The sequence below is a fragment of the Delphinus delphis genome, chromosome 19 (assembly GCF_949987515.2).
Source record: "Delphinus delphis chromosome 19, mDelDel1.2, whole genome shotgun sequence".
Taxonomy (NCBI): Eukaryota; Metazoa; Chordata; class Mammalia; order Artiodactyla; family Delphinidae; genus Delphinus; species Delphinus delphis.
The window spans coordinates 19160851-19186530 of NC_082701.1; the positions used below are offsets into that span (position 1 = coordinate 19160851).

At 41.0% G+C, this 25680-nt stretch overlaps 1 protein-coding gene and 1 pseudogene across 10 annotated transcripts in view; one reads left to right on the forward strand and one right to left on the reverse strand.

Moving 5' to 3' along the window:
* BRCA1 (BRCA1 DNA repair associated) overlaps positions 1 to 25680 on the forward strand; it is a 63740-nt gene that overhangs the window by 19797 nt on the left and 18263 nt on the right. For 3 of the 10 annotated variants that reach the window (XM_059997409.1, XM_059997408.1, XM_059997413.1), the window contains 9 exons: positions 174 to 313; positions 2183 to 2288; positions 3234 to 3279; positions 5622 to 5698; positions 6834 to 10238; positions 10649 to 10737; positions 16758 to 16929; positions 23478 to 23604; positions 25242 to 25429. In XM_059997409.1, the coding sequence (XP_059853392.1) occupies positions 174 to 313; positions 2183 to 2288; positions 3234 to 3279; positions 5622 to 5698; positions 6834 to 10238; positions 10649 to 10737; positions 16758 to 16929; positions 23478 to 23604; positions 25242 to 25429 (4350 nt within the window). The remainder of the gene's footprint in view (positions 1 to 173; positions 314 to 2182; positions 2289 to 3233; positions 3280 to 5621; positions 5699 to 6833; positions 10239 to 10648; positions 10738 to 16757; positions 16930 to 23477; positions 23605 to 25241; positions 25430 to 25680) is intronic. The other 7 variants (XM_059997410.1, XM_059997414.1, XM_059997411.1 and 4 more) reach the window with 4 other exon arrangements.
* On the reverse strand, positions 22424 to 22800 carry LOC132414873 (NADH dehydrogenase [ubiquinone] 1 alpha subcomplex subunit 6 pseudogene; annotated as a pseudogene).

Genomic DNA, 25680 nt, shown 5'->3' on the forward strand with positions numbered 1-25680 from the left:
GTGTCCCCTGCATCGGCAGGCGGACTCTCAACCACCGCGCCACCAGGGGAGCCCTAATGCATTGTTTTAATATTGTACAACAAAGAGCATACACAGGCTTTCTCTTGGTTCTTTGCTTACAATTAATATTTTTTTCTAACTGCAAAAATAATGTTTTCCTTTGTAATTCACAGTTGCAAACAGTTATAACTTTTCAAAAAAGGAAAATAACTCTTCTGAGCATCTAAAGGAGGAAGTTTCTATCATTCAAAGTATGGGCTACCGAAACCGGGCCAAAAAACTTCAACAGAGTGAACCTGAAAATCCTACCTTGGTAAGGCCATTTTTGTGTATTCTGATAACATCTCTTTATTGAGCACTGTGAGTTGGTGAGTGTGCTAGATGCTTATGGATTTACATAAAAAGTCAGTAAACAAGGGAAGATGGTAAATTAAGTGGCCAAACAAGAGTTAGAGGAGACGAGAGAAGGTCCCCGGTTTTAGTGCTTTGTTCATTCTGATGAACGTATTTTTCTTCATATCTGTCTAAGATAGACACAAGGACACTGATGGTCAGGTTGCTAGTTTTTAAAATAACCATCTTATGGCAGTTCTCCAGGGACAAGGACATATCTTCTGTTTTATTTCCTCTGAAAAGTTGCCTGGAAAAAAAAAATCGGTTTTTAACATTTGAAAATTGCTTCAAGTTAAAAGTGTAATTGTCAAAGAAAATGCAGAGATTTGCGCTGTTATTCATATGTGAATGAATAATGAAGATCTTAAAAATGATAGTTCTCTGGCGCAGTGGGTATGAGTCTGCCTGTCAATGCAGGGGACATGGGTTCGAGCCCGGGTCTGGGAAGATCCCACATGCTGTGGAGCAACTAAGCCAGTGAGCCACAACTACTGAGCCTGCACTCTAGAGCCCGCGAGCCTAGAGCCTGTGCTTCACAACAGGAGGAGCCACCGCAATGAGGAGCCAGGGCACCACAGCGAAGAGTGGCCCCCGCTCACTACAACTAGAGAAAGCCCACGCGCAGCAAAGACCCAATGCAGCCAAAAATAAATAAATAAATTAATTAATTAAAAAAAAAAAAGTTCTCATAGTACCAGCATTCACTTTTCGGTAGATGTTGAAGGGCTTAAAAAGAAGAAGGAAAGCTTCAACAGAGTAAGGTCCCGTTTCTAAATATTCTCTCCTGTACTGAATATTCTTAGGCTTGCTGGGTTTTCTTTTTTTTTTTTTTTGCAGTACACGGGCCTCTCACTGTGGTGGCCTCACCCGTTGCGGAGCACAGGCTCTGGACGCGCAGGCTCAGCGGCCATGTCTCACGGGCCCAGCCGCTCCACGGCATGTGGGATCTTCCCGGACCAGGGCACAAACCCGTGTCCCCTCCATCGGCAGGCAGACTCTCAACCACTGCGCCACCAGGGAAGCCCATTGCTGGGTTTTCTTTATTTTCATTTATCCTTTTTAAAAATTTACTTTGGGGCTTCCCTGGTGGTGCGGTGGTTAAGAACCCACCTGCCAATGCAGGGGACACGGGTTTGAGCTCTGGTCCGGGAAGATCCCACATTCCGCGGAGTAACTAAGCCGGTGCACCACAACTACTGAGCCTGCTCTCCAGAGCCTGTGAGCCACAAGTACTGAGCCCATGTGCCACAACTACTGAGCCTGTGCTCTAGAGCCTGTGAGCCACAACTACTGAGCCCACATGCCACAACTACTGAAGCCCCTGTGCCTAGAGCCTGTGCTCCGCAACAGGAGAAGCCGCCACAATGAGAAGCCTGCACACGCAACGAAGAGTAGCCCATGTAGCCCCCGCGCACCGCACCTAGAGAAAGCCCGAGCGCAGCAACGAAGACCCAATGCAGCCAAAACTAAATAAATAAATAAAAAAGAAAGAAAGACAAAAACAAAATCAAAAAGAAAAAAAATGCTTTCCTTATCTTTAAAAATATTACACAGATAATACATATTTATTTTAGAAAAATTTAGAACAACAGAGAGAGGGGAAAAGTATTCAAAGCACACAAAACTCATACATTCTGGTGTGTAGTCTGCGAAATGTTTTTTCTGAGGTGTCATAAATGTTAGCTAATTGATAATGGTCTATTTGTTTTGTCCATGGCTTTGAGTTTCTGTTAAGAAAAAAAAAGCACAGAACTGGCCAACAATTTGTTGATCATTCTTTACTGCTTAGCAGGAAACCAGTCTTAGTGTCCAGCTCTCTAACCTTGGAATTGTGAGATCTCTGAGGACAAAGCAGCAGATACAACCTCAGAATAAGTCCGTCTACATTGAATTGGGTAAGAGTCTCAGATTTTGTAAGTTTAGAATAATAGTTGCTGGATTCCTTGTCTAGGAGTTTTACCAAAAACCGTGGTCACAATTTATACAGTGGCAGGGAGCTCTGGGAAGTGAAAATAAAATAATTTTACTAGCCTTATGATGTGTTATAAATAATGTAAAAGATGCAGGTCTCACCTTGAAGAACCTTCCTTTATAAAGAGAGCAAAAGAAAGGGTGTCTGGTTATAAGTATGTGTAAATATACTTTGGAAATATGGAGAGTAGGGCTAAGAAAGAATGTGATGAGTGGGCTACAGCATTTGGAGGGATCTAAGATAACTTGTACTAGACGAGAAAGACTTAAGAACAGCTGAGCTCAGTTCAAGCAGGTCTCTCTATGTCTTATCGTTTAGAGTATATTTATAATTGGAAAGAACGGCCCTCCTTTGAGCTCCCAAGCACTAATGTTTGACATAGCACGTGTCATATTCTTTCAAAATTTCTTGTGTCTTTTCCCCTTTTAAGATCATAAGTTCCTAGACAACAGGTATTGCCTCATAAAAATAATCAAAATAATTATAGGAGAGAATATTTAGGAGCACCTACTGTAGTGCACGCACTGGTGTGTTTTACTTGTGTAACTCATTTAAGATGCATGACAAACCTGAGATGATTACTACTATTATACTTATTTTACAGATGAGGGAATTAAGGCACAGAGAGGTTAAGAAATTTTGCCAAGGTTGTAAAGCTAGTAAGTGAAAGGGTCATGATTCAAACCTGTGCTTATGACCACTTCTCTGTATTGCCTGACATGTATCATTGTGTCTGCCATGTAGTGGGTGCTCAGTAAATATTTCTTGAAGATATGTTTTGCAACAAGTGTATTTTTTGAGTTTAAGCCTTTCAATAAAAATCCTTTTATTGATTTGTTATTTGGGGGTATTTGGGGAATTTTTTTAGGATCTGATTCTTCTGAAGATACAGTTAATAAGGCCAGTTATTTCAGGTGAGTCAAAGAGAGCCTTTTTCTATGAAGCTGGCATTTTTGTATCTAGTTAATATTAAGGATTGATATTTCTTTAGGTTAGAATCATGGCATTGGAATAGACCTTAAAGACCATCTATTTTAATCTCCTCATTTTATAGCTGAGAAAATATCCTTTTTTAAAATATTTATTTGTTTGTTTGTTTTTGGTTGCATTGGTTCTTTGTTGCTGCGCACGGACTTTCTCTAGTTGCTGCGAGCGGGGGCTACTCTTCAGTGCAGTGCGCGGGCTTCTCATGGCGGTGGCTTCTCTTGTTGCAGAGCACGGGCTCTAGGTGCGCAGGCTTCAGTAGTTGTGGCATACGGGTTCAGTAGTTGTGGCTCGCGGGCTCTAGAGCACAGGCTCAACAGTTGTGGCACACGGGCTTAGCTGCTCAGTGGCATGTGGGATCTTCCCGGACCAGGGCTCGAACCCGTGTCCCCTGCATTGGCAGGCGGATTCTTTTTTTTTAACATCTTTATTGGGGTATAATTGCTTTACAATGGTGTGTTAGTTTCTGCTTTATAACAAAGTGAATCAGTTATACATATACATATGTTCCCATATCTTTTTCCTCTTGCGTCTCCCTCCCTCCCACCCTCCCTATCCCACCCCTCCAGGCAGTCACAAAACACTGAGCTGATCTCCCTGTGCTATGCAGCTGCTTCCCACTAGCTATCTACCTTACGTTTGGTAGTGTATATATGTCCATGCCTCTCTCTCGCTTTGTCACAGCTTACCCTTCCCTCTCTCCATATCCTCAAGTCCATTCTCTAGTATGTCTGTGTCTTTATTCCTGTCTTACCCCTAGGTTCTTCATGACATTTTTTTTTCTTAAATTCCATATATATGTGTTAGCATATGGTATTTGTCTTTCTCTTTCTGACTTACTTCACTCTGTATGACAGACTCTAGGTCCATCCACCTTGTTACAAATAGCTCAATTTTGTTTCTTTTTATGGCTGAGTAATATTCCATTGTATATATGTGCCACATCTTCTTTATCCATTCATCCGATGATGGGTACTTAGGTTGTTTCCATCTCTGGGCTATTGTAAATAGAGCTGCAATGAACATTTTGGTACATGACTCTTTTTGAATTATGGTTTTCTCAGGGTATATGCCCAGTAGTGGGATTCCTGGGTCATATCGTAGTTCTATTTATAGTTTTTTAAGGAACCTCCATACTGTTCTCCATAGTGGCTGTACCAATTCACATTCCCACCAGCAGTGCACAAGTGTTCCCTTTTCTCCACACCCTCTCCAGCATTCATTGTTTGTAGATTTTTTGATGATGGCCATTCTGACTGGTGTGAGATGATACCTCATTGTAGTTTTGATTTTCATTTCTCTAATGATTAATGATGTTGAGCATTCTTTCATGTGTTTGTTGGCAGTTTGTATATCTTCTTTGGAGAAATGTCTATTTAGGTCTTCGGCAGGCAGATTCTTAACCATTGCACCACCAGGGAAGTCCAGAAAATATCCTTTTTGCTTCACTGGTTGGTTTCTTAGTAAAGAGTTTGAAAGAGTTTAAAGTAACAGTAGAACTATGCACAGACTTGCTTCCAGCAGATGGTTGTGCCCTAGCTTAGTTCGTCGTGTATGATAGTGTTGACTCAGTGATAACTGTGGCTGTTGAAAACATTAGAGTACTCAGTTTTCAGTTCTTTCCTTCCTCTGTTCCTTAATTCCATCTGTAACTCAAACTTTGTCTACATAAATTAAACCATAATCTACAAGCAGCCCCCAACTGGGTTGTCAAATTGCTTTCGTTAGGAATTATTGCTTGACCCTAAGATCTGTGATGGTGTCATTGCCAATCAGATTTTGTTTGCAAATTACTTTTTCCTGATCTCTCAATTGGGAGAAAATGGTTTTTAGCCTGGAAAGAAGCACAAAAGGCAGTGCTGCAAAGTGGTGTGCTTTTGCATTCTATTGGAATGTCTGTTCCATCCCAGTGCTCCCTTTGTTTAGATAACTTTGTACTTGTATTCTCATTAAGATATATTTTAAGTTTTGTTGGTTTTCTCTTTACTGTCTTTTAGCTATTATTTGGCCATCATTTAAATTTTAGTTCTCATTTGTATGTCCATAAAGCAATGTTCTATGTTACTGCTGTGATTTTTGTGACTGTATGTTCTCAGTCTTTGACCGTTTCATTTTGACTAGAAGTTACTAAAGCACAGATTTCAAAAAGTGAATCAAATTGATAACCCTTATTGCAACCCTACCTAGAGGAGCTAAAATACTTGATCATGTGACAGCTATTTGCGCATATAAACCACTGTTTCTCACTAAGGCTTCTGTCTTTTCCCTATAGTGTAGGAGACCATGAATTGTTAGAAATCACCCCTCAAGGAGCCAAGGCTGAAGCCAGTTTGAATCGTGCAAAAAAGGGTAATGGCAAGTCTTCCAACTTAACGGGCACTAAAGAAAGAATAGGTAGATGCGGTACTGTAATTAGATTATTCTGAAGAACCATTTGGGACGTTTATAATTCACAACATTTCTTGGCAGAGTTAGAATATCGTTCTTTCTCAGATGTCATGGTACAGCCTGACAATGACACTAGACTGATATGGTTATAATAGTACCCTATGTAATTGGTTGTTGCCTTTACTTTTTTTTTTTTTTTTTTTTCTTTTTTGCGGTACGCGGGCCTCTCACTGTTGTGGCCTCTCCTGTTGCGGAGCACAGGCTCCGGACGCGCAGGCTCAGCGGCCATGGCTCACGGGCCCAGCCGCTCCACGCCATGTGGGATCTTCCCAGACCGGGGCATGAACCCGTGTCCCCTGCGTCGGCAGGCGGACCCTCAACCACTGCACCACCAGGGAAGCCCTGCCTTTACTTTTAACTGCTGTGTTTTTATTTCATACTTTGCATACTGGTATTTAGATAGAGGGAGTATGAGTCTGAAGATAGAACAGAAGCACTATATGTCTGATGCCCAAACTGTGCTTTTTTTTTTTTGATTGAAGTAGAGTTGATTTACAATATTGTGTTTTCTGCTGTACAGCAAAGTGATTCAGTTTTACACATATATACATGTTTTGTAATATTATTTTCCATTATGGTTTATCACAGGATATTGAATATAGTTCCCTGTGCTATACAGTAGGATCATATTATTTATCCATTCTATATATACTAGTTTGCATCTGCTAACCCCAAACTCCCCCTTCATCTCTCCCCCACCTTCCCTCCCCCTTAGCAACCACATGTCTGTTCTCCATGTCTGTGAGTCTCAAACTGTGCTTTTAATTCACTGTTAGAGTTTAGCAAAATAGGAGGTATGGTTTATGAGTAGGGAGAATTCTGAAATTAAAACTCTAATTATTTTGAGTGGAAATAATGAGAGTCTAGATACATAGGAATTGAGCAGAAGAGTATGAGCTACGTCTTCAGTACACTTGATAGTTGAGGTTTCTCTAAGAATAGCCAGTTCCTTCATTCCCCCTCAACCAAGTTGTATTAAGTACCTATTTTTTTCATAATAATTCAGTTTTTAAGCACCTTGTTTTTTTTTTTCCAGCTGCTTGTGAGTTTTCTGAGAAGGACATAACAAAGGCTGAACATCATCAATTCAGTAATAAAGATTTGACCACCACTGAGAAGCATGAAACTGAGAAGCATCCAGAAAAGTATCAGGGTATTTTTGTTTCAAACTTGCATGTGGAGCCATGTGGCACAGATACTCATGCCAGCTCATTACAGCATGAAAACAGCAGTTTATTACTCACTAAAGACAGAATGAATGTAGAAAAGGCTGAATTCTGTAATAAAAGCAAACAGCTTGTCTTAGGAAAGAGCCAACAGAGCAGATGGGCTGAAAGTAAGGACACATGTAATGATAGGCAGACTCCCAGTACAGAGAAAAAGGTAGTTCTGAATGCTGATCCCCTATATGGGAGAAAAGAACTGAATAAGCAGAAACCTGCCTCCTCTGACAGTCCTAGAGATTCCCAAGAGTTTCCTTGGATAACACTGAATAGCAGCATACAGAGAGTTAATGAATGGTTTTCCAGAAGTGACGAAATGCTAACTTCTTACGACTCACGTGATGGGGCATTTGAATCAAACACTGAAGTAGCTCGTGCAGTGGAAGTTCCAAAGGAAGTTGATGGATATTTGGGTTCTTCAGAGAAAATAGACTTAATGGCCAGTGATCCTCATGGTGCTTTAATACATGAAAGAGTCCACTCCAAACCAGTAGAGAGTAATATTGAAGATAAAATATTTGGGAAAACCTATCAGAGGAAGACAAGCCTCCCTCACTTGAGCCGCATAGCTGAAGATCTAATTATAGGAGCATCTACTGTAGAACCTCAGATAACACAAGAGCGCCCCCTCACAAAAAAACTAAAGCGTAAAAGGAGAAGTACATCAGGCCTTCATCCTGAGGATTTTATCAAGAAAGTCGATTTGGCAGTTCTTCCAAAGACTCCTGAAAAAATAATTGAGGGAACTGACCAAACAGAGCAGAATGGTCATGGGATAAATATTACTAGTAATGGTCATGAGACTGAAATGAAAGGTGGTTATGTTCAGAAAGAGAAAAACGCTAACCTAACAGAATCATTGGAAAAAGAATCTGCTTTCAGAACTAAGGCTGAACCTATAAGCAGCAGTATAAGCAATATGGAACTAGAATTGAATATCCATAGTTCAAAAGCACCTAAAAATAGGCTGAGGAGGAAGTCCTCTACCAGGAACATTCATGCACTTGAACTAGCAGTCAGTAGAAACCCAAGCCCACCTAATCATACTGAACTACAAATTAATAGTTGTTCTAGCAGTGAAGAGATGAAGAAAAAACATTCCAGCCAAATGCCAGTCAGGCACGGCAAAAAGCTTCAATTCATGGGAGATAAAGAACCTACAACTGAAGCCAAGAAGAGTGACAAGCCACACAAACAAATAACTAAGAGACTTGCCAGTGACACTTACCCAGAACTAAATTTAACAAACATACCTGTTTTTTTTACTCACTGTTCTGGTTCTAATAAACTTCAAGAGTTTGTTAATCCTAGCCTTCAAAGAGAGGAGAGCCTAGGAACAATTCAAGTGTCAAATAATACCAAAGACCCCAAAGATCTGACATTAAGTAGAGGAAAAGGTTTGCAAATTGAAAGAGCTGTAGAGAGTACCAGTATTTCCTTGGTACCTGATACTGATTATGGCACTCAGGATAGTATCTCATTACTGGAAGCTGACACCCTAGGGAAGGCAAAGACAGCACCAAATCAACATGTGAGTCTGTGTGCAGCAATTGAAAGCCCCAAGGAACTTATCCCTGGTTGTTCTAAAGATATTAGAAACGACACAGAGGACTTTCAGGATCCACTGGGACATGACGTTAACCACATTCAGAAGGCGAGCATAGAAATGGAAGAGAGTGAACTTGATACACAGTATTTGCAGAATATGTTCAAGGTTTCAAAGCGTCAGACGTTTGCTCTGTTTTCAAATCCAGAAAAGGAATGTGCAACAGTCTGTGCCCACTCTGGGTCCTTAAGGGAACAAAGTCCAAGAGTCCCTCTTGAAAGCAGACAAAAAGAAGAAAATCAGGGAAAGAGTGAGTCTAAAATCAAGCATGTGTGGGCAATTAATACAACTGTGGACTCCCCTGTCGCTGGTCAAAAAGATAAGAAGCCGAGCGATCATGCCAAACGTAGCCCAGAAAGAGTAACTAGGCTTTGTCAGTCATCACAGTTCAGAGGCAACAAAACTGAGCTCATTATTGCAAATAAACATGGGATTTCACACAACCCATATCTTATACCATCACTTTCTCCCATCAGGTCATCTGTTAAAACTATATGTAAGAAAAACCTGTCAGAGGAAAAGTTTGAGGAACCTGTAATGTCACCTGAAAGAGCAATGGAAAACGAGAGCATCGTTCAAAGTACAGTACACACAATTAGCCAAAATAACAGTCGAGAAAGCACTTTTAAAGAAGTCAACTCAAGCAGTATTAATGAAGTAGGTTCCAGTACTAATGAAGTAGGCTCTAGTATTAATGAAGTAGGTTCCAGTGGTGAAAACATTCAAGCAAAACTAGATAGAAACAGAGGACCTAAATTAAGTGCTTCGCTCAGATTAGGTCTTATGCAACCCGAAGTCTATAAGCAAAGTCTTCCTGTAAGTAACTGTCAACTTCCTGAAATAAAAAGGCAAGGAGAAAATGAAGGCACACTTCAGGCTGTTAATGAAGATTTCTCCCCATGTCTAAATCCAGATAACCTAGAACAACCTATGGGAAGAAGCCATGCTTCTCAGGTTTGTTCTGAGACACCTGATGAGTTGTTAAATGATGACAAAATAAAGGAAAGCAACTTTGCTGAAAGTGACATTGAGGAAAGATCTGCTGTTTTTAGCAAAAGTGTCCAAAAAGGAGAATTCAGAAGGAGCCCTGGCCCTTTAGCCCATCATACATCTTTGGTTCAGGGTCACGAAAGAGGGGCTGAGTCCTCAGAAGAGAATGTGTCTAGTGAGGATGAAGAGCTTCCTTGCTTCCAACACTTATTTGGTAAAGTAACCAATACACTGTCTCCATCTACCAGACATAATGCTGTTGCCACAGAGGGTCTATCTAAGGAAACAGAGGAGAACCTAATATCATTGAAGAATAGTTTAAATGACTGTAGTGACCACGTAACATCGGCAAAGGCATCCGAGGAACATCACCTTCATGAGGAAGCGAGATGTTCTGATAGCTTATTTTCTTCACGGTGCAGTGCAGTGGAAGACTTGACCGCTAATACAAACACCCAGGATCCTTTCTTGATGTTTGATCCTCTTTCCAAACAAGTGGGGCATCAGTCTGACAACCAGGAAGTTCTGAGTGACAAGGAATTGGTTTCAGATGATGACGAAAGGGAAACTGGCTGGGAAGAGGATAATCACCAAGAAGAGCAGAGTGTGGATTCAGACTTAGGTATTGGAACCAGGTTTTTGTGTTTGCCCCCGTCTATTTTATAGAAATGAACTAAATGTTTATGCCTTTGGGGGAGCACATTTTACGAGTTTCCAAGTACAATGCAAGTAACTGCTTCTTAAACTTTAAACATGTTCCTCCCAAGGTGCTTTTTCTCAAAAGTCCTTTACTCAGCTAGAACATCTTTTCTATTTGAATGAGATTTAATGCCCTAATTATTGGTGGACTTGCTTCTGGTTTTCATCCTTACGATTCCTAAGAGGAAATCTGGTGTCCCTAAACAAAGAGTGTAATCATTTTGTGTGACATGAAAGTGAAGTTTGTCCTGTCAATGAGAAGAAACAGGTACTGCAAGTTGGAGTATTGGCTGTCTGTTTTTACATCTTAATCTATTTTTATTATCATTTAAGGTGAAGCAGCATCTGAGTATGAGAGTGAAACAAGCCTCTCTGAAGACTGTTTGGGGCTGTCCTCTCAGAGCGATATCTTAACCACTCAGGTAAAAGCACATGGGGATGTGTGTGTGGTGTTCTCAGTGCTATGCATCCCGCATTCTTACATTTGCTTATATAACCTCTTAGAATTAATGGTATAACAGTTGTGTGTGGGACCTTGTCTCCTCAAATTGGATTGTAAGCACCGAGATGGAACACATTACCTCCTACTTCATACACACACATACACACGTGTACGTACCAACATGCTCACTGCAGAACACTAAATACTGAATTTAATGAATAAGTGAAACCTTCAAAACCCATTTGCCCTATAGCAAAGACACGTATGAAAGCACTACTGTATCAAATAGAGGGGTGTGTTTCTTCTCAGTACCAAATTGACACCTACAGAGTTCTCTTCCTGTTAGACACTGTCTAGCCTTTCACTGTTTGGTGGATACTTCTTTTTGTTTTTTCTTTTTAAATCGTATAGTTATTTGTTCTTCAGTGCCTGTAAGTCATCTTTTTTCTTTAAAAAGTACACAATGTTACTTCTTGCTCCTAGTGGTCAATATCCAATATTTTGGTGACTTGTGAGGGGGGTAACAGCTTTGTCATATCTACAACATTTGGTAACATGAATATTTCAGTACTCCAGGCAGAACAGTCTCCTAGAAAAAGCATTCTCTACCACAGCATCTAAAAATTAACATCATATTCCTCACAGAACCTGGCTCTGTCTCCTAATTTTTATGTTGTAGGAGTGGCACCAAAATTTTCTAAGTTCTCACATTCAAAACTTCAGGCTCATTCAGCTTTTTTTTCTCCCTTCCTTCCTTCCTTCCTCCCTTCCTTCCTTCCGTTGCGCCAGGTCTTTAGTTGTGCCATGTGGGATTTTCTAGTTGCAGCAAGTGGGATCTAGTTCCGTGACCAGGGATCGAACCCAGGCCCCCTGCATTGGGAGCGCAGAGTCTTAACCACTGGACCACCAGGGAAGACCCTCAACTTATTTTTTTAGAATATTGACACAGTGGTTGCTGGTGGTAATGGTGAGAGTTCTGTACCTGGCTGTGTTACTCTAGGCAATTTACTTATCATCTCTGAACTATAGTATGTACATTCTTAAAATGGAGATACCTGGACCACCTTGAATCATCCTGCCATGACTTCTTTTTCTCACCTAAACCTTAAATACACCTTCAGCTGCTAGCAAAAAGTGACATTTTTTCCTGAACTTCCTGAAATTCCAGATTAGATAAAACTGAGAAAAACCGATAGTCTTATAATATTGTATATGTGCATCATAAAAAACTTAGAAAATACAGATAAATAAAAATCATCCCTGACAGTCCAGTGGTTAAAACTCCGTGCTTCCACTGCAGGGGCACGGGTTCCATCCCTGTTGGTGAACTAAGATCCCACATGCTGCAGAGCAACTAAGCCTGTGCGCCGCTACTACTGAGCTTGCGCAGCACAGCTAGAGAGCCCACTTGCCACAATGAAAGATCCTGCATGCCCCAAGTAAGACCCAACACAACCAAAACTTAAAAAAAAAAAAAAAGAGAGATTGGTTTGGTAAATGTTAACATTTATCTCTGGTATGATGTACAAAAGATAGGTAATAGTTGTTGCCTTCAGGTGGGGAAATAGATGATTGGGAGAAGGAGAAGGAGGAAGCCTTACTTTTCTCTGAATATCCTTTTGTGCCTTGAATTTTATACCATGAACTTGTATTAATTATTTTTAAAATTAAATTCTATGCATTAAAAATCATTACTATTAACTTATTGGTATATATTCTTTCTTCTTCCTATTGTACACAGGGGTGTGTGTGTGTGTGTGTATACCTTATCTTTAAAAAACATTCAGATGGTACTCTACATACCTACATTGTTTTTACTATGTCACTAAATTTTCTTCAATGAATTTATTTTTAACTACTATATAGTATTCTTTCCTTGTGTACACCATGATTTATTCAACCTATTGCTGAATATGAGGGTTTCAGGGCAAGAGACACAGTTTGCTATCATGTACAGCACTGTATTATTATCTTAAAAAAAATTTATTTGGTTGCACCGGGTCTTAGTTGCAGCAGGCGGGCTCCTTAGTTGCAGCTTGCCGGCTCCTTAGTTGCAGCACACGGGCTCCTTAGTTGTGGCGTGCGAACTCTTATTTGTGGCATGCATGTGGGATCTAGTTCCCTGACCAGGGATCGAACCCAGGCCCCCTGCATTGGAAGTGCAGAGTCTTATCCACTGCACCACTAGGGAAGTCCCTGTAGTATTATCTTGATAACTAAATATTTGCCCACATCCCCAATGACTTCCTTAGTATAAATTCCTAGGACTGGAATTTTTCTGTTTGGTACATGTTATTAAATTGTCCTTTAGAAAGACTGAACCAAGCTGTGCTCTTCTAGCCCCTGTGGTACTTGGTAGCTCCCATTTTCCTATACCTTTGCCAACACTGGGTAGTATCCAGTTCTAAACTTCTGAGTCTTGGCATTGCTGTGAGGACTATAGATAGAGGGCTTGTCTTCTACTGCCTGTTTTCAACACAGAGCAAATCCCTCCAGGACTGAAGCCTGCTGGAGTCAGGAAGAAACCTCTGAGACCACTGCCTGTTCTGTGCCTGAATTGTCACCTGTATTCTCCACTTCTGCAGGATTGCCATGGTGACTAAATTAATGAAAAGATTTTGGAGTCCTTTTCTTTTTTGGCTGTGCTGCACAGCTTGCAGGATCTTAGTTCCCCAGCCAGGGATCGAACCTGTGCCTCCTGCGGCGGAAGTGCAGAGTCCTAACCACTAGACCGCCAGGGAATTCCCTAGGAGGCCTTTTCTCTGTTTGCAATTACTATGATCCTTTCTCAGTGTGGATTTGGGGCTCTGTCAACGTGACTTTCACCTTTTTATCCCTTGTGTTTTAGAGTTGTAGTGTTCGGTTTCTGATTCTATCTGCCTTAGCCATATTGTATAATATTTGACATTCAATAAACTACCTCCTTGTTTTCTATATTTCTGATCTTGTTCCCAGAGATATATGTCTATTTGTTCAAGATTCATTTTATAACCTGTTTTTATCAAGCATCTACCCAAAACAGAGCCAAAGTCAGATTTCAGGGCTAACTTAAATCTAGAGTAGCTCCAACAAGCAAAATGATTGAAGTGGGATCTTTTCCCAAGGTCTGTTTACACAGAACTGGGGAGACATATATAGGAGATAAATCCTAATTTGGTATCATTAGTATCTGTGCTTTATCAAAGACTGATTAACTATATTTATTCATTAATTCATTTCTGTATTAAACATTTACTAAATGCTTACTGCCTGCTGGGTGTTAGGGATACAAAAATGATTAAGGAAGGATTCCATCCATCTGGGAGGAACATTCCACTTCGGTATACTAATGCACTAGCAGTATAAATGAAGCACTGAGGGGTCATCTGTTCCTGACAGGAGATGTACTATTGGTGGGGACTTCTGAAGGAGATATTCAAGCTGGACCTTAAAAGATGAGAATTTTTTCCAGGTGGAAAGAGAAGAGAGGCAGTAAATCAAGGCAAAGGCACGGAGGCGTGAAATCATGCCCAGGAAACACAAAGTTGTCCCATGTGACTGGAAAACAGGGCATACGTGGTGGTTTTGGGGAGAAACAAGAGATAAGATCAGAGTGTGGAGGCCCTTTTGATTGATTGATTGATTTTGGGCTGAGTTGGGTCTTAGTTGCTGCACGCGGGCTTTCTCTAGTTGCGGCGAGCGGGGGCTACTCTTCGTTGTGGTGCGTGGGCTTCTCATTGCGGTGGCTTCTCTTATTGCAGAGCACAGGCTCTAGGTGTGCAGGCTTCAGTAGTTCTGGCACGCAGGCTTCAGTAGTTGTGGCTCACGGGCTCTAGAGTGCAGGCTCAGTAGTTGTGGCACGCGGGCTTACTTGCTCCGCGGCACGTGGGATCTTCCCGGACCAGGGCTCGAACCCATGTCCCCTGCATTGGCAGGCGGATTCTTAACCAGTGCGCCACCAGCGAAGCCCGTGAAGGCCCTTTTGAATGCTGTGCTTAGGAATTTGGAATTTATCATGAGATCAATAACGAGTAATAATTATACAGTATTCAGAAAGTGTTAACTTTTTATATGAGCAGTTGTATACAACTAAGCTCCTAATGGAAAAAGAGACATGATAAACATGGCTTTTAGGGAACTTTAGCTGTATTAAAAGTAGATATCAGAGTAGCACAGTGGGAATAGAAAAGAAAAGTAGGACTAATTCAAGAAACACAAGAATTAGAATCAAGAAAACTTGGTAACCAATTTGGGTTAGTCTCCCAAATGTATCAGGCCAATTGCCTGCAGGGGAATTTGTCCAAGTTATAAAGTAACTGCTTTGGGAGAACCCAAAGGAAAGTTATGTACCTATAATTCTCCCATTACTTTTCCAATTTTCTAACCTATTTAATGGCCACAAAAGTTAGATGTGATGGTTGTGGCAGTAGTGACTGATAGAGCTCCTTGAAGCTTATCAGGTATCCTGGTTTCATTCCAGATTTACTGAGGTGAGCCCTTGGCTAGGATTTGATCAGTAATGGAACTACTCACAAGACACCACGTGGTGGCAATGGTGCTGCTGTGGACATTGGCAACAAAGCAGTCTCAGGGTAGTAGTGGAAGCCTTAGTGGAGCAGGTAATGCATTTCCCAGTCATAAAAACCTCCTAAAAACTGTGAACTCAGTGTAGCAGGAGAAAGTAGATGGCTTGTTTTTAGTAGAGGGCAAAGTCATTTGCGAGGATCAGAAGAAACAGGGTGAAACAATCTGTTTCCCCAGGGTTTGCTGGCAACCATACATGCTCCTTCTAAAAGTAGTGAAGAAATGTATATTTTGGAGAGCTCCTTACTTACGAAATACTTCGCTTATCAAAAACCTTAGACTTAGCAGATTTCTTCTTCATATGGAGAAATAAACATCAGGAGCCTCATAAGCAAGAGGAGCCCATTATCTTGAATTGAGAACAATAACTGGCCTTACAGGCTTTCTGAGGGCTCCTTCTGCTGGATCCTTCCATATAGCCGGTTCTTCTCTGCAGCGATCTCTAGGTACCCCGTCCCCATCTAGAATGGCAGCACCATTCTAGGGCTGTATCCCCAGTGCCTGACACATAATAGGTGGTCAACAAATAGTTGTTGAATGAATAAATAGATAAATTAATGAATTAGCTCTTTGCTTGTTCTATTAGAAACTAAATGTTCAAAGAATCCCAGAAAAGGAAGTGACCTCACAAGCCAGAGATTAGACATTTTTATATGGACTAACCCAAATCTCTTATGAGTGCCACAATACCAAATTTTTGAAATGCAGCCTTTGGAAGATGTTAACAGAATCATGCTAATTTTAAATACCAAAAGTGTTTTAAGTACCTTATTTTTTCACTCCCTAGCTTTAAAAGAAAATAACCAACTTCAAAAGGACATCACAATAAAACAAGCCTATTTGGGAGAGTTTGAGGAATTTTTTCTCCCCTTCTAACATCTTTCTGAAATAATTTCATGGGCATTAACTGCATGAATATGGTCAGATTAAAAGGTGCTCAGGGCTTCCCTGGTGGCGCAGTGGTTAAGAATCTGCCTGCCAATGCAGGGGACACGGGTTTGAGCTGTGGTCCAGGAAGATCCCACATACCGCGGAGCAACTAAGCCCATGCACCACAATGACTGAGCCTGCGCTCCAGAGCCCGCGTGCCACAACTACTGAGCCCACGTGCCACAACTACTGAAGCCCGCGCGCTTAGAGCCCGTGCTCTGCAATGAGAAGCTGCCACAATGAGAAGCCCGCTCACCACAAGGAAGAGTAGCCCCTGCTCAACGCAACTAAAGAAAGACCACGTGCAGCAACGAAGACCCAACGCAGCCATAGATAAATAAATAGATAAATAAATAAATTTTAAAAAAGGTGGTCAGGCAGAACTTATAATTCCATACAAAGTGATTTCAAGTCCCACGGTAAAATTAATTGGTGTAACATATTCTTGATCTCTGGCAAGTTTCTAAAAGAGTATAACTTTCTTGGTGTCGTTTCTCGTGTCTGCAGCAGAGGGATACCATGCAAGATAACCTGCTAAAGATCCAGCAGGAAATGGCCGAACTGGAAGCTGTGTTAGAGCAGCACGGGAGCCAGCCTTCTCACAGCTCCCCTTCCCTCATAGCCGATTCTTGTGCCTCTGAGGACCTGCTAAATCTGGAACAAAACACATCAGAAAAAGGTTTGTAATATTGGCCAAACTGTTACCTTAAGCAAAATTCTTCCCTCCCTAAGCCTTTATCTCTTTCTGAAAAGTATGGACCCAGCTCCAACATTTTATATCTTTGCTCAGCATATATTTGCCGAGTCACTCCTTGGGAAATCTTAGAGCCTTGCTTCTAGTCCCTGCTTACAACTAATTTACCATTCAGAGGGCCCAAGACAGTCAGTAAGCATCGTCATCTGAGTACCCACAGTAAGCAAATGCTATGGGGCGCCCACAGGAAGCTGAGTGTCATGGGGCAGATTGGAAACAGGTAACCCCATCATTTTAGAAAGCTTATAAAAAAACCACTCAGACATGTTTCTTATAGCACTGGTGTCAGATCACGAAGCCCTATTTAATCACTTTCTGGTTTATAGAGAGAGACGTCTATGTATACTTCAGGAACTGCACCTTGATCCACAGAAAGCCCAATTATGTGGCAGAGACAGGTGCTTTATAACAACATGATTGTTATCAACAAGACGAGGCATTTGGAGTAACTGGGCAGGTGGAGCTGCTCTGAGCTGACTCCCTATAAGAAGTGAGCACCGAGCTGAGAAATAACCTGGCATAAAGGAAGGAAAGTGAGATGAAAATTTGAGTTTTAACTGGAAAAAGCCTGTGAAAAACAACACATCAGGCAGGGTTTTAAACGGGCAAATACAGACACGCGTGAGAGGCTAGGCATAGGCCTGGGTTCCAGGAGAGAGCTGGTGCTCAGGAACTAGCACTCCCAGAGTGCTAGCTACCCAGCTAACTTAGTGTTAAAGTCCCTTCTTCGTTCTCCCTCCCTTCCTCAGGCCTACAGGGGGCCAAAGGGCCTTCCTTTGAGTCTTTCTAGGAACTCTACTCTTAATTATTCAAGAGAGTGGCGTTGGTCCCGGAGTGTGCCTTGTAGTGTTTTTATGTTCAGAGAGAAACAGTAAGTAGCTCATGCATGAGAAGCTAGGAACTCTGTTGCTATGGCAGTGGTTCAAAATGTATTTCCTTAAATGCATTCTTTGTAACTATCTTCATTTAGTTCATCTCCCAGATAAAGTAGCCCCAAGTCTCACCACCATCACAATTCTTGTTGGTGCTTTCACCACCTTCAATCTAAAAACAGACTAGACTTTCACTTTTAATGCACCAGATATAAAATGTTATTGTCTGGCTTTGAATATATGTGTGAATCTACTATCTCATCTTTGTTGGGGGGCATATTTTTTCCTGAAGATCTGTACACAAAATGTTTCTTTGTGGCTTTTCTTTTTTCATAAGTGCTATACTTTTATATATTCTATTTTACTATGGATTTGAAAAACTCTGAAAATTTCTTCTGAATTTCTATATAAAACTTTTTTTTTATGAAAGAGCCTTTACTCTATCCTTTGTGGTAAACTTACTCATTGGTCTACTTTCTCATGAAATTATAACATCCTCAGAGTTTTGAGGTAGGTGGGTAAATGTTGAGAGGAGGGAGGAGAGGCTTATGAGAATTTCTCCATTTAAAAAAAAAGTGTCCCGGGCTTCCCTGGTGGCGCAGTGGTTGAGAGTCTGCCTGCCGATGCAGGGGACACGGGTTCGTGCCCCGGTCCGGGAAGATCCCACATGCCGCGGGGCGGCTGGGCCCGTGAGCCATGGCCGCTGAGCCTGCGCGTCCGGAGCCTGTGCTCTGCAACGGGAGAGGCCACAACAGTGAGAAGCCCGCGTACCGCAAAAAAAAAACCCAAAAAACAAAAAACAAAAAAAAGTGTCCCCTCTCCCAACTCCACAGAGAGTGTCTGCCATGCCCACTTATATTTGCACAACTTGAATATGTTTTTCAAATTGCTCAAATGCTACTTCTCAAGGAGATCACCTATAACCATGGTTTTTTTTTTTTGTTTTTTTTGTTTTTTGCGGTACGCGGGCCTCTCACTGCTGTGGCCTCTCCCTTTGCGGAGCACAGGCTCTGGACGCGCAGGCTCAGTGGCCATGGCTCACGGGCCTAGCCGCTCTGCGGCATGTGGGATCTTTCCGGACCGGGGCACGAACCCGTGTCCCCTGTATCAGCAGGCAGACTCAACCACTGCGCCACAAGGGAAGCCCAACCACGGTATTTTTTATTGTAATTTTTAAGTCTCTGACTTTTCCAGCCCCACTTTACCCTGTTATACTGTTACATTTTTTCAATAGCCCTTATTAACCTTTTTTTTTTTTTAATTTATTTTTGGCTGCGTTGGGTCTTCGTTGCTGGGCTCGGGCTTTCTCTAGTTGCGGTGAGCGGAGGCTACTCTTCATTGGGGTGCAGGCTTCACATTGCAATTGCTTCTCTTGTTACAGAGCACAGGCTGTAGGTGCACAGGCTTCAGTAGTTGTGGCTCACAGGCTCTAGAGTACAGGCTCAGTAGTTGTGGCACATGGGCTTAGTTGCTCCACAGCTTGTGGGATCTTCCCGGACCAGGGCTTGAACCTGTGTCCCCTGCATTGGCAGGTGGATTCTTAACCACTGTGCCACCAGGGAAGGCCCTTAACTTTTTTTTTTTTTTTTTTTCCCGGTACGCGGGCCTCTCACTGTTGTGGCCTCTCCCGTTGCGGAGCAACAGGCTCCGGACGTGCAGGCTTAGCGGCCATGGCTCACGGGCACAGCTGCTCCGCAGCATGTGGGATCTTCCCAGACCGGGGCACGAACCCGTGTCCCCTGCAACGGCAGGTGGACTCTCAACCACTGCACCACCAGGGAAGCCCGGCCCTTAACTTTTAACAATATCCAATTTGTTTTGCATGTTGTTTAGAGTTCCTCCTTACCTCCCACTAGAATGTAGGCTCCATCTGGGCAGAGAACCCTTACACCTGAGCCTGGAACACAGTAGGCGCTCAATAAATATTTTAATTCACATGATTAAAACTCTGAAGCCCACTCTAGAGTTACTGAAAGAAAATTTCTGGGTATGGATTCTGGAATTTTGTGGCTTTATTTCTGAAACAATATGAGCATCTACTTAATAGCAGCTCAAGTTTTGTGCCTTTTTCCCTCTTAAATTGGTGTGAGTCTAACTGAAATTCAAGCAAACTTCTTAATCCTGGGAAAAGGAGTTTTGTTTACCTTCAGCTGTACTAAAATGACTTATTATTTAAATAAATGTTTTATTTTTGAATAACTCTAGATTTACAGAAAAGCAGCAATGATAGTACAGAGAGTTCCTACAAGAACTCTACCTCTTACCTAGTTTCAGTTTCCCCTAATGTTGTCATCTTACATTACCATGGTAATTTTGTCAGAACGAAGAAACCAACATTGGCACATTACTAGTAATAAGCGAAACTCTAGACTTAATCATATTTCACCAGTTTTTATTTTTTAATTTATTTTTATTTTATTATTATTTTTATTTATTTTTAGCTGTGTTGGGTCTTCGTTTTTGTGGGAGGGCTTTCTCTAGTTGCAGCAAGCGGGGGCCACTCTTCATTGCGGTGCGCAGGCTTCTCACTATCGCGGCCTCTCTTGTTGCGGAGCACAGGCTCCAGACGCGCAGGCTCAGTAGTTGTGGCTCACGGGCCTAGTTACTCTGCGGCATGTGGGATCTTCCCAGACCAGGGCTCGAACCCGTGTCCCCCGCATTGGCAGGCAAACTCTCAACCACTGCGCCACCAGGGAAGCCCCAGTTTTTATTTTTTAAGAATCCGTATTCTTAATGATGATGAAAGCTCCTTTTCCAGGATCTTTACATCAGATGTCCTGCCCTCAGCCTAGATCTGCCCTACTGTTTGCCTAAGGGTCATTCCCAAGCCTGCATAATATTTTTGAGCAAACGTGTATTCTTACCCATTACGAATGATGTGTACCTCCCTCTGCAGGTAAAGCTATTTCATATCAGGCACTTTGTTTTTATTTTTGTTTTGTTTTTTTCCTCCTGAATTACCTGTCATTCATAAAGCAAACATTAGCATTTGTAACATCGTAGTCCATTACAGCTGAAATGATTTTCAGACACATCTGAGCTTTTCTGCCCTACAGTACGTTCATTCCTGAAAGCTTATAGTTTATCATTTCTCAATATCTCTTTCCTCCTTTTCAATGTCTTTCTCTTTGATTCTTCCCAATACTTTTCAACAATGCTTATTAGCACCTAATAGGCAGTCAGTAAATTTATTAAATGTTTGGTCTGGCCCGTATTCCCTACCCATGAAGAATATAACATATTAAGACCCACAGATGAAGGAATGATTTCGGGGGGACTACAGTACTGTTCCAGTACTTGGGCTCTGGATCACTGCATCTATGAAATAAAGATTAAGGAAAAAGAAGAGAAGAAAAGTTTTTCCCTGTATTTTTTAGGTACTATTGAGTTATTGAGTCCTAACTCAGGTTAGCTTATTTTCTTTGTAGCTTGGGCCCCATTGTAGTGAAAAGAGGAACTTGTATGTTAAATGTCCAGGTGGTAGAATGACCTTTTTAATATCTATTTTTGTGTCTGAGGCCTTTCCCTCCCCACCCTTCCACTTAAAAAAATAAAAAAGCCCTTTCCAATAGTTCATTCTGTCACTTTGCTGTACACTGGAAACTAACAACATTGTAAATCAACTATACTTTAATAAGTTTTTTTAATTAAAAAAATAATTAATTCTGTTTGGTGTGATTCCTTAGACATTGCACATTACCTTTTATCAGTGATCACCTTGTATTTAGGGGGGAAATGATGCCTGTATTAAAAACTTTACATTCCAGTTGGAAGAAAAACCTGCTGGTGCATGGTTAGACCCGACCCTTCTTTGTTTCAGCACCTTACAGTAGCTCCAGGCAGGGTTCTTGTGTTCCTAGAAACTCACAGGTCCAGAAGAGAAGACTATAAAGGAAACTATAAATAATGTATTTGAGGATTAACTCAGGAAATCAATGATTATTTCCCCCCAGGCTACCCAGTGTCTTAAAAAAAATAGTTTAATTAATACAGCCTTTTGTTTAAATTTTTCTGCCTTTATTTATGGATTTTCGCTTTTCTAATAAAAGCTCAAAATAAATTATAGTCATCAGTGACTTTGTAATGGATAGAAGACGTGTAATTTTTAAGTATTTGTTTTTGCTTTTTAAATATTTCTGCCTTTAAGCCACTTCCTAGAAAGCAGTGGCACACTAATACATTTGGAGGAATTAATAAATAAAAAGGATGTACTAACGTGCTAGAACTTTGCCTTGGGTCTGTTCTGTGTTTTTTCCTTTCTTGTGCCAGTTCATCATTAGTTCCATGTATTACTTCCAGGTTCCTTATCAGTCGGCACCTTGTTTTTTTGTTTGTATTGGTTTTTCGGTTTATTATTTTCTTAGTAATTGAAAATGTGAAGCAAAATGTCACCTCTTTTTTCTTTCTCATCTGACCCCTCCCTTGTTTCCACACACATGCAAAAACTCAAACCCCCATCCTATACAATCTTTTTTTTTATCATATATAGAGTTTATTTGTGCTCTAAAATATTTAAATATCGACATGCACCTTAATATTGAGTGATGTCACGGGTCATGCCCAACGTAGAACTTGGACAGGAAGTCCTTTGGCCTTGGTGCTTCTGTTTCATGGAAAAACCACATGACCTGTGTCCGCTGCTTCCACACTTCGTTTCTTACAGTTCCATCTTTCCCTTAATGACCAGAAGATCAGCCACCTTGGGGTCTATGACGTGGGCATTCTTCATAAACATTTCTCGGACTTTATCCCGTCCCGGTTTCACAAAGATGTCTAGCTGGAATAAATGCACAGTGTTCGGCACCTCCTGATACCAGGCGCCATAGAGCTCACGCAGCCTTCGCTTAGCCTCGTTCATGTCCCGATTGAAAATGGGCTTCAGCGAGGTGCTGGCTGCAGCAGCAGCCGGGCGGAGGCCACTCATCTTGCTAAAGCCCTATACAGTCTTTGATGTGGAGGCAATAGGGATGGAAAAGGTAGTGTGCTTTGTGCTTTCCAGTACTTTCTCTTCCCTGTTGTCTGAGGTGATATGAGTATAATTTAGTTTGCTGCAGAGATAAAAATTCATTTCCTATTCTTATGTCCTTATTCAGGGCCAAAAAATATAAATATATTATTTTTTCAGCCTTGTCTCAGCTGGGTATCTTTATTTACCCAGTTTTAAAGTGTTCCTTTTATTGTTGTTATTATTTTTTAGTCATTGAGTTCCATTTGGTGCTGTATCACTTGTGTTTATAGAATTCTGTCTGATATACCTGTTTAAAAACCAATCTAATTGGGACTTCCCTGGTGGTGCAGTGGTTAAGAATTCGCCTGCCAACGCAAGGGACATGAGTTCAAACCCTTGGGCCAGGAAGATCCCACATTCCGCGGAGCAATTAGGCCCGGGTGCCACAGCTACCGAGCCTGTGCCTCAACTAGAGAAAGCACAGCAACAAAGACCCAACTCAGCCAAAAATAAATAAATTAATTATTTTTTTAAAAAACCAATTTGATTGTCACAGATTGCTGCTTTTGAAAAAAATGATATTCTCACCTGAATTATCACCATCAGGACAAAGCAGTAAAGTAGATTTCTTTGTTTTCTCATTCCATTTAAAGCAGTATTAACTTCAGAGAAAAGTAGTGAATATCCTATAAGCCAGAATCCAGAAAGCCTTTCTGCTGACAAGTTTCAAGTATCTCCGGATACTTCCACCAGTAAAAATAAAGAACCAGGAATGGAAAGGTAAGAAGTAATAAATGTCAAGTTTGGTAGCTAAGTAACACCTGTACTTACATTAAACTTTTAGTGTTAATTTTTTTTTCACCATACTTTCTCTAGTTTTTTGTACGCGGACATATCTAACCTCTCATTGCCCTTAGGACATTGCTTTTGTTTAATTGTATGTAGGCTCTTTGGACCTGTACAAGGCATGAGCTACAACATGAGAAATGGACAGTAGATCTGTCCCTTTTCAAAGTCAGAATAAAATACAGAACTAAAACCTCAGCAGGCCTGGAGGCTGATGGTAGAGTTCTCCAAGGCCGCCCTTGCCCTAATTGAAGTTTTTGCCTTCCTAGAAAAAGTTTAGCTATTGATTTACCCCAGTAAATATTCAGAATATCTTCCAAGGATGTTGTTCACATCACTATTGATATAAGACTATGTAACACTTTATAGTTTTAAAAATACTGTATCTACTTCTTCATTTGATCTTTATAAAAACACAGTGAAAGTAAAAGGACAAGTTCTGGACTATTATTCCAAATTGATAGTTCAGGATAGAGTCTCAGAACTGATAGAGTCACACATCTCATGACTCTAGAAAGGAAAAGGAATTCATATTTATTGCGTTTCTACCAAGTGTATGTATATTTTCACTTATCTCTCTGGAAATAGTGACAAGTTTTCAATAATCTAATCACACCGTCTTTTCCAAGCATCTTGGATTGGACTGAGGATATATTTTTGAGGCTGTGATAATGGCCTGATGGCTGTGATAGAGAATGAAAAGACTTGACCTCCATAGGCCCTAAACCCATGATTAGAGGTAATGACCTCATTGCTGTGCTTTAACCGATTGAGCTAACCACCTGTCTAATATTCAGATGAAATATTCCTCTTCCTCTTCCCCCACCCCAGTATACCCTGTAGAGACTTCTATTAAAAACCTACACATTGATTGAACTTCCTCTACTAGACTGCTTGAGGAACAGTTCAGGTCTTGCTCATCTTTAATCCGTGGAGCCTAGCTTTAGTGCCTGACTCATACTAAATATCCAATAATTGTTTGAATCAGTTATCTGATCTCTGAGGTCCTTTAAATCTGTTGATAAGTATCGTATTCAGCAAAGTTCTAAACACCTGAAAGAGCAGAGGAATTACTGTGTGCATATGCTCTTCTAACAATATATTATAGCTGGCTTTTATTTTTAGAATGACTTTGGACATTGAAAAGGTAGGAGGTAGGGATGATTCTATGAATTCTGCTAAAATTGGGTAGAAAGAATGAGTGTAGCAATGTCAAAATTAATCAACTTATTTTCATGAGAGAGCTGATTCTCATACATTCATTTGAAATAGTGTATAGAATTTGAGTGAGTGGCAGTGGATAATTTGGTGAAATTTGCTGACATGCTTTTAAATAGCTAGGAGATATACTGCCTCAGGCCAGACCCTAAGGAGAGATGTTATATGTCAGCCCTGACATGTTGGCAGACATCGTGAATCCAGACTCCTAGCCATCTCTTGTGTTCTCTCTTGCTAGTCATTCCCGATCTCTGACAGTGAGCTCTTTCACTTATGCCTTGGCTGCCTGGGAAGTATGATTAGTCCTTTCACAAGCTACAGTGATGGTTTTCTCCTTTCATCCTTTTTTCTAGGTCTTCCCCTTCTAAATCGCAGTTGTCAGATAATAGTTGGTATATGCACAGCCACTCAAGGAGTCTTCAGAGCAGAAACTGCCCACCTCAAAAGGAGCTTGAGGCTGTTGATGTGGAGGAGCAACAGCTGACAGAGTCTGAGGCCCAGGATTTAATGGAGCAGTCTTCTTTGCCAAGACAAGATCTAGGTAATATTTTATCTGCTCTGATGGAGAAAACACTTTTATTTTACTCTTAACCTAAAGATATTCTGATGAATCAGCTTTCAAATGTGGTAGTCTATCATGAACGCATCTGTTATACTTAAACCCATTAGAAAACTAGCTTGAATGTTAATCCAAGTTGAACATTATTGCCGCTGTTAATCGGTCTATATTGGTTTAACTCTAACAGTTTTGAGGATGGGAGAGTCTTGGTGCTCTCTAAATATTTTACTTCA